The sequence below is a fragment of the Citrus sinensis genome, chromosome 4 (assembly GCF_022201045.2).
Source record: "Citrus sinensis cultivar Valencia sweet orange chromosome 4, DVS_A1.0, whole genome shotgun sequence".
Classification (NCBI taxonomy): Eukaryota; Viridiplantae; Streptophyta; class Magnoliopsida; order Sapindales; family Rutaceae; genus Citrus; species Citrus sinensis.
The window spans coordinates 10,247,197-10,256,358 of record NC_068559.1 but is presented as its reverse complement, the minus strand read 5'-3'; the positions used below and the strand labels follow the sequence as shown (position 1 = coordinate 10,256,358).

The 9,162-nt window shown below is 34.6% G+C and overlaps 1 protein-coding gene across 1 annotated transcript; it reads right to left on the bottom strand.

Annotated features, from left to right (window-relative positions):
- Nucleotides 1-4,132: 4,132 nt before the first annotated feature.
- Nucleotides 4,133-6,949, bottom strand: LOC102608359 (laccase-4-like). The gene is made up of 6 exons (XM_006485420.3): nucleotides 6,774-6,949; nucleotides 6,530-6,681; nucleotides 6,180-6,424; nucleotides 5,964-6,092; nucleotides 4,558-5,520; nucleotides 4,133-4,384 (listed from the first exon to the last, which is right to left on the bottom strand). The coding sequence occupies exons 1-6, from the start codon at nucleotides 6,900-6,902 to the stop codon at nucleotides 4,254-4,256; spliced, it is 1,749 nt and encodes a 582-aa protein (XP_006485483.1). The 5' UTR covers nucleotides 6,903-6,949; the 3' UTR covers nucleotides 4,133-4,253.
- Between the last annotated feature and the right edge of the window lie 2,213 nt (nucleotides 6,950-9,162).

Sequence of the window (9,162 nt, the reverse complement as noted above, 5' to 3'; positions counted from 1 at the left end):
TTTTCTTGAACAAAGGGAAAGAAGTTTTAATCAATGCAGTAGCACAAGCCGTTTCAGCCATGCTATAAGTGTATTTAAGATACCCGTTGGACCATGTGATGACATTCAACGAAGTATTACGGGATTTTAGTGGATCAAAAAAAAGAAAAGAGAGGCATTTCCTGGGCAAGATGAGAGGAGATGAGTCAAGCTAAGATTCGAGGAGAGATGGGGTTCAGAGATATATCAAGCTTCAACTAAACTTTAGTTGCGAAATAAAAATGGAGATTGATTCAAAATCCATATTCCTTAGCAGTTAAGGTCTTGAAGGCAAGGTACTTTCAAAAGACTGACTTCTTTAATTCTTTAATAGGCTCAAATCCATCTTATATTTAGAGGAACATTATGTGGCAAGTGATTCTCAATGGCTACAGATGGAGAATTGGTAATAGGGAGAATATTTCAGTGTACAGAGGCAATTGGATCCTAAGACCATCCACTTTCAAGCCTCTCTCCAGACCAAAAATGCCCCTTGATGCCACTGTATAAATGATGTTAGACAATGATAATAAATGAAAGATAAATTTAATCTAGTAAAATTTTTCGAAGGAAGATGCAGATGATATTCTAAGCATTCCTCTATTAAAGAGACGAAGTGAGGATCGAGTAATCTGGAACTATGACAAAAAAAGAGATATTCAGTTAAAAGTGGATATCAAGTGGCTTAAAATATTAAATTTCTAGATTCGTCTAAATGCTTTAACAGTAGGAGCAGCAACTGGAGCATTATTTGGAAGCTTACCCTCTTTACAAAACTCAAAATCTTCAGCTAAAAACTTGTGGAAGTGTAGAAATGTCTAAGAAGCTTATTGTAAGCATTGTGGAATTTGAGTGGAAAATACCCTACATGCTCTGGTTATTTGCAAAGCAGCAAAGAAAGTCTGGCAACTCTCAACTTTGGTAAGTGTAATTTAAGAAATGGGCAATCCAGATCTACTATGAGACTTAATGATGTTGTAGAAGAAACTAAATAGAGCTGATATTAAGCTCCTGATGACTATCTTTTGGGTGATATGGCATGCTAGAAACAAATTTGTTTTTGAAGGACTGAAGTTAGATCCAAGTTTATCAATGGCGAAAGCTTAAGCAATTAATTAGGCTTACGGGAGAACTCAATTTCCAGAGGTTTTGAACGAGAAAAAAGTGCTTAAAAAGAAACAAGCAATATGGACTCCTCCACCCAAAGGATGGCTAAAGATCAATGTTGATGCAGTTACTGATATAAAAAGGCAATTCTTTAGATTAAGAGCAATAATTAGAGATTCCCTAGGAAAATGCATAGCTGCAGACATTAAATCTATAAAGTTCAGGGGAGATGTATCTCTCGCAAAAGTAAAAGCAGCTGAATGGGGAATTCAAATTGCACAGTAGGCAGGCCTACAATCGATAATCTTGGAGACAGACTCTCAAGACCTAGTAGTTTGATAAATAACAGAGGAGGGAGTTAATAGAGATATGCTAGATTATTTTGGAAATTCAAGACTTAAAGACGAACTTCAAAATTTTTGAAGTTAAGTATGTTTCTAGAGCCTGTAATGTTTGTGCCCATTCTTTAGCTAAGATAGCATTGGAGAAGACTGAATCTTTTGTTTGGTTGGAAAATTTCCCACCAGAGATCAGACATGTATTCACATTGTTGAATTAATGAAAGTCTTACTTTCCAATAATAAAAAAAAAAGAATACTCTAAGATTTATATGATCTCGGCATCAACAAGATGCACCCTTGAAAATGTCATTAAGAAAGGTGTCATCTTGAAATTTGTTTGAATTCAATGAGACAATAAAGATCATCGCTCACATTCAATGCATATCGATGCTTAATCTAAGGCTAAACATGGGAAGTCAGGTGCAACATTAGTCGGCTTAATAATCAAGACGATGGATGTGGCATCAGATGACAAAGCAATAGGTGCAATATTAATTGATGTAAGATCGAGGTATCAGACGTAATCTCAGATGAGAATTCAATAGGCACAACATTAGTTGGCGTGAGACCAAGGTTTGAGGAATGGGTGTCAAGTGACTAAACAAAAAGCATGTACGAGGATTACGAGACCAATAGCTAAATGACGCGTGTACAAGGATTATGAGACCAATGCCTAATTGACGCATATAGAAGGTACATTTGGTTTTCCTTCCCCTTGCCTATAAATAGATGAAGAACTAATGTTCTATTTACTTTTTGCAGTGAGAGTGAGGAGTATAGATTCCTCCCATTCTAGTATTTACTTGCAAATTTTAAGGGGAGAGTGGGAATCCCACTCTGTGGGCCCCATTTAATTTTGGAGTGGGGAGTGGGATTCCCACTCCCATGGGGGAGGTGGAAGTGGGAATCCACTCCCCCCTCTTCCATTTTTACTCTTATATTTAATAAAATAAAATAAATAATATCATATTTATTTAAAATAATGTTATTATTTATTTTATAAATTACATTCATTAAAAATAATAATACGAAATATATTTAAATATAATATTATTATATTTAGTTAAAAATAATAATTTATATTGATTCTAAGTTAAAATTACTTAAAAATAATATTATTATACTCATAGAGAATTAATAACATTACTATATACTATATTTATTTGAAAATATAATATTATTATATTGATTTAAAATAATAGTATTATATTTATTTAACATTAGTAATTAATAAAAATAAATATTTTATTCTAAGAAAATATTAATTTTGTACTATATTATTAATAATAATGTTTCATTTGTGTTGCACTTATTAATAATTTTTTATTTACATAATTAAAATTAATAAAAAATTATGATTTACATAATTAAGAATATTAATAATTATTATTAATTTACAAATTTAATAAAATAAATATTTTATCTTTCAAATATATTTTTTATTAATTTGTAATTAAAAACTATAATTCTTTAAATAAGGATAAAACTATAATTTGAAACCATTTACTCCCATTTAAGGCTATGTAAACACATAAGTTTTATACTCTCATTCTAGTGTAAGTAATCAACCTACTCCTACTCTCACTCCATACTTTTAATTCCAATATTTACACTCCTCAGGATTCTCACTCCAATCCAAAATGTAAACACTACCTAAAAGTAAAGAGGGGATTTTGAGATAGATATAATAGACCAGCAAATTCTTCTCCAGATTCTCATCCCGAAAATCAAGCCAAATCAAATGATTCTCCAGATTCTCATCCCACGGTTTAAGCCAAGTCAAATGCAATGCCATCAATTTAGGATTGTGATTGTATCAATTATTATAATTGTTTCTCCAACAGTCTAGGCATAAATTTATACTTGCTGTAAGTAGCTCCAATGACTGTATATAAATACTCTCATCTCATCGAATAAAAAGTGTATGTGTCCATTTTTCCATCTCTCAATTGTTCTCTTTATAAGATATAGCATAAAAACTCACTGTTTCGTTGTTGTTGTTCTTCTTCTTCTTCAAAAAAAAAAGAAAAACACTCTCCCTTTCTCTAATTAGGTGTCGCAGGATTTTCAATAGTGCATCCAACGACGTCCTGATTCTTATTTTTATTTTTGTAGATCATGTCATTGAGTTCTAAAGCGGAAGTTTGAGAGAGGCGAGGATGAGATTCTTGGCGCCATTTTTTTCTTTAGTGTTTCATTCTTCTGGTTTTTAAAAGTATTTCATATGCCTTTTCTTAATAATTGGTGAGTTGAATTCTTAGTCCTTTGTCCAATCTTAGGTGTGATTTCGTTACAATACAAATCGTGATTGTTGACCAAAGCTTCCAAGTGTAAGCTGCGATTTTGGTATCAACATCAACCATTACCACTTTAAATTGTGGTAATTAATGAAGTTAAGATGATTAAAAAGAAGAAAATCAGTGTTGCCATCGTCACTACCACATCACTCGTCCCCCTTACCGATCAATTTACATTATATCGCCACACCATGAATTAAACTAATAACTCAGAATTTTCTAAAAGATTAGACATAATAAAAGTAAATGTATTCAGTCTTATCAAACAGATAAGATGATCATAATTTTTTTCTTCTAAAGCATGGTGTTAAGACAATTAGTCCATACATGTTCATCCATTTGGTAAGTCCAAAGAGACAATAGGCTAGAAAATCGAAAACATATATGATGAATATTGTTTTTAAATGGACAACAACTAAATGTATGTTGAAAGAATCAACGAATTGAAAGAATAAGGAAACTTGAAAATATAAAGGGCAAAAATCAAGTTTTAGCATTTTGGAAGATCAGACGGTGGAGGTGGCAGCTTTTGCTTGGGCCCCTTTCCATCATTCACAATCCAAGCCATCTTCAAGCCCCAGCTAGTGTGTACTTCCAAATGGCAATGCATGAACCAAACACCTGCTCGTCATTCACACAAATCAGTCACATAATGCTTTTCCAGACCTTGATAAAGTCTAAGATCCTGTATTGGAATATGATTTTGATCATAACGATGCATCTAATTACCAACTAACAGGTTGTGTAATAATTTCATCATAATATATATAATTAGTCAAACCTTAATTACTCACCTGGATTGTCAGCGAGAAAGCGAATGGCAACCCACCCGCCAGATGGCACGCCCACAGTGTTCCTCTCAGCAGGGTCAACGAGGTTGAATTTGGCAGGGTCCTTGTTGGGGTCAAAGTTGCCAAACCCTTGAGCAACAACAAAGAAGTTAAAGCCGTGAAGATGAAGAGGGTGGCTCTCAGCAACAATGATGCTCGTGTCCTGCATCACCACCTCAACGCTCGCGTTAAAAGGCAGCACCACAACTTTTGTGCCGCTGCCCACCATAATATTGCTCGGCGGTGTGCCCGTGTAATTGAATTTGAAAGGCGGGTTGGCGGGAAAATCAGTTGTGTACACTCCTTTGGATCTATTAAAGAAGTGAGCTTGAAGTAAAGCCACATTTGGCTGCACAAAAGAGACATTGTTAACAGAAGCTGCAAGCTTCATGTTATTGGGTCCTTGGCAAGTTTGGTTTTGTGGGCAGGGGCTTAATCCTAGCCCTACAGTGAAGAAGAAGCGCCTGTCAACTTTCTTTGGGACCTTAGCCGGGAACTTGGCCGTGGCCAAGCTACGGATTTTCTTATTAAATTGCATGACAAAGTTTGTGTCATTGAATTTTGGCAGTAGTGCCGCCGGTTTGAGGAGAGGAAGATTCTTGGTTGTGATGCCGTTAGGTTGGTCGTATTCGAGAACGCCGGCGGTTGTGGTGTTGTCGAAGGATGCGGGGCCGGTGGCGTAAGGCCTAGCAGCGATGAGGAAGTTGGCGTTAGGAGCCTTAGATTTGGCCTTGAGAAGGACATTGGTGCTTTGGCCTGGGGTGATGAGCACAACTTTAGTTTCTATGGGCTTCACGTAAACGGCGTCGGTTTCGACTACCGTTAAGGTGTGGTTAGCTATGCTGAAGAAAAGCTCATCATTGAGCGCAGCATTGATCATTCGGAGGAGGTAGGTTTTTCCAGGCGTCACCTTCAACTTGAAAGTGTCTGCATGAAATGCATGCAAGCAAACGTAGTTATATAATTAAACTTGCAAGTGTTTATTAGGGTTTCTGTTATAAATTAAAAATGTGGATTCAGGAAAATTATCTAATCAAGAATTTCTGAAAATATTAAAGTCACGAATGAGTTAAAAAAACAAAAGTCACATACTCCAATTCAAAATATTTTATCCTATAATATTTTTTTAAGCTTAATTTTGATTTTAAAATCGCCAGGAATTTTTAATTTGAAACTTACTCTTGGATTAAGTAATTTTTTTTTTTTTGTGTTTATCTTTTAATAATTTTCTATTATATGCGCGTGTATTTATGCTTCTTGGACTGCTGAAATTTAATTACCGATATATTCCTATAGAAAAAACCACCAAGTAATTAATCACAACATTTTTAAAAGCCAGCACAAAAATCAGTTCGATAATAATGTTGTACCTTTGGCTGCGCAATTATAAAAGGGACCAGGGAGACCATTGATGGTGAAAGCATCAGAAATATTCGGTGCTCCTCCTGTTTGCATAGCTTCGTTGATGATTGTTTCCATGTCTGCTTTCCACCATTCTCCTATAATTCGAGGCAAAAAGCTCATTGATATTGCTAAACAAGAACGAAAAAAATGAATAATCTGATTTCAATTTGTTATATATGTACCAAAAATGATGGGAACTTCTTCGAAGGGCTGGGGAAATGGATAAGAGGCCTGCTGCTTGGGAAGGATAATAATTGGTCCATAGAGAGTTGCCCTAAGCCATGAGATGTGGGCATGCCAAAACAATGTCCCTCTTTGGCCAGTAACAGTGAAATTGTACACATAGGATTGTCCTGTCTGGATTGGGCACTGTGTGACATATGCAGGTCCATCTGCCCACCCGCTTCTCAGCTGCCGGACTCCATGCCTGTCACATATAACTAATTAACATTAGTGATAAATTAATTCTCAATGAACTGACACTGATAAAAGAAAAAGGGAAGGTCAAGTTTTTTTTTAAAAATAATTGTACCAGTGAATGGTGACATTGTACTTGACATTGTTAATCACTCTGATTAAGAGGCGGTCGCCTTCCCTTGCGATGATTCGAGGTCCCGGAAATTGGCCATTGACGGTCACAATACTCTTTGTTTGGCACAATCTTGTAATATTTTGCATTTTAATCTGTAATAGATTAAGAAGAAAGATAAACACATCATGCAATAGTAAAAAATGTTAGTCACCATCATGAGCTTTCACATTAACGCACAGCTTACATGAAACTTGTAGTGCCTAGTGATGCCTTCATGCTTTGCTAAAGCCAGCTCTGACAAAATCCACAGAGCAAAAAACCCAAGAAACATGGCCCTCAAAATGGCAGAACGCAGAAGAAGGCTAGGACCCATTTGGCTTTTATTAATATTCTTTCTGATAATAAGCAATTGATAGAGAAACTAATACCAGCGTATTAATTGTGGTCAAGCGACACAAAGATGATTGGATGAAGAGAAAGAGACAAGAGGATGTGTGTATATATAGTAAGAGACAAACGGTGGTTTAGTTAATAATTAATTTAGGTGACAGAAGATTGAGATAATTTTGCTGACAGCTAACGGATTCAGCAACAAATTGCAAATTTGGTCATACTAGCTGCTGGTCATGTATTACTTTAGAGTGCTATTCAAGCCAGATAATCTTGTCTTGATCAATTTTTATCGAGAGAATAATCAACATGATTGCCATTAACACAAACAGTGGCCCTTGGTGAGGGTCAGTCAATTGTCATTAATATGGGTTATAATATCTAGGTCCTTTTGTTTTATGTGCCTTTACAAATAAATATATATTTTGCATATTTATACCAAATAAATCCCTAATCGGTCGAAATAACCAACTTACATATATCATTAATTGAACTTTTATATATAAAAGACAAAGGTACATACGTATTCAATTGACACCCCCAATTATCGATCTAATTGACTTGGATTTAGTTTCCTTTAAAAAAAAATTTTTTTTTTTTTTACTGGCTTTCCTTGCTTCGGTATGATTCAATTAACCAAAACAAAAAAAAAAAGCTACTGAATGAATACTACAGAGTACTTATTTTGTTAGAAAAACCACACATTAGTGGTAATGTCTAAGAAATTTTTCCAATCCCTTCATGTGCATACTTGAGGAAGAGAAAATTATTGGGTGCTTCTAAAGTATTGTTTTTTTCCCATTTACTCTTTACTAGTATATGTATACTTTAACTAATTACGATAATATACATACATAAGTAGATAAGAAGCTCCATAAATCTTCTAATGGGAAAGAGTTTTTCTAAATACGTGAAAGTATATTTAGTTCATTCCGGTCTTTTTTTTTTGTGATAAATTTTCGGTCATATGATTGGTTACACTATAATAAAACTATTGAGGTAGGTCTTAGCATATCTTCTATTGTTATACCTGGGGATTATGATAAGGAGCAGCTTCATAAAATTGATAGCTATGCCTTAACTATGTTTTAATTCTAAAAAACTTGGAGGAATTTGATGTTGTTATCCCATTCTTAAAACGAAGGTACGTAGTAAAGAGAGGATGTAATTGTCAATGAAAAGGGGAAACTTTGATTGGATATAAACAAAAATAACATCAATTGATGGAGTGGCAAACTAAAAATAATTTGTATTTAATACAAGTTAATTATATTAGTGATGGAAAGGGATTGACTTAAAGAGTAATTAGGGAAAAAGTGGGCGTGGTTGCGTAGTAGCCTTCAATTTCTCCTACCGTTGATACTTCATAATCAAGCCAAAAAGAAAGGGGTTACACCATCCTTGTTAGCTCTATATATTAGTTGTCGGTTGTTCTTTAATCACTGTGCAGATGTACCTCTAACAGATTTTGATGTTAACCTTTTGTTCTTGCTTGGTCATTGGAGAAAATCGTACTTGTAGCGATAATTAGGCTGCTTGTAGTAATAATTATCATGCCTAAAACAGCAACAACGTTTTCTTATCATTTAATTATTTCATTTTGGCCTAAAACGTTTAGAACATTTGAGAAAGCATGCAAGTAGTTGATTTGGAACTATTAATTATTAATTTTTTTTTATGTAAGGGGTGAACAAAATCCATATTTATTTTTAGCCTCTTATCTCTTTTAAAATTCGAATTAGGATGATTGGCAAAATAAAGTTGCTTGAAAATCATTTAGTCATGTCTTTGAGGGCTTGAAAATATTTATTAAAATTGAAGACCTAATGGTCTTCCCTCCAACGAGAGATTTGACCAAGATTGCAAGATCTAATTAAACAAATAAGTTCAAAAATAATTAATGAAACATAGGTCACCTCATTAGCTCGATTGAATGGTTTTCAAGTAATTTTTTCTATTGGCTACCTCAGTTCAAATCTTTGAAGAGATTAGAGATGGCCAACAGTTAGGACGGCATGGACACGACACACGTCTTTGTAGCACGACACAGGATGACCGCGCTTCATCAAGGCATGTGGCGCGTCACGGCATGCATGTGGGCCAAGCTGGACCTATATTTTAAGCACGTGAACCTTAAAGCACATTATGATTTGAGTTGGGCCAAAGCTCCGCACATGAAAAAAAAAACAAAAAAAAAACACGATTCAAGTTTTATAACTGAATTTTATTTGAATTGTATTACT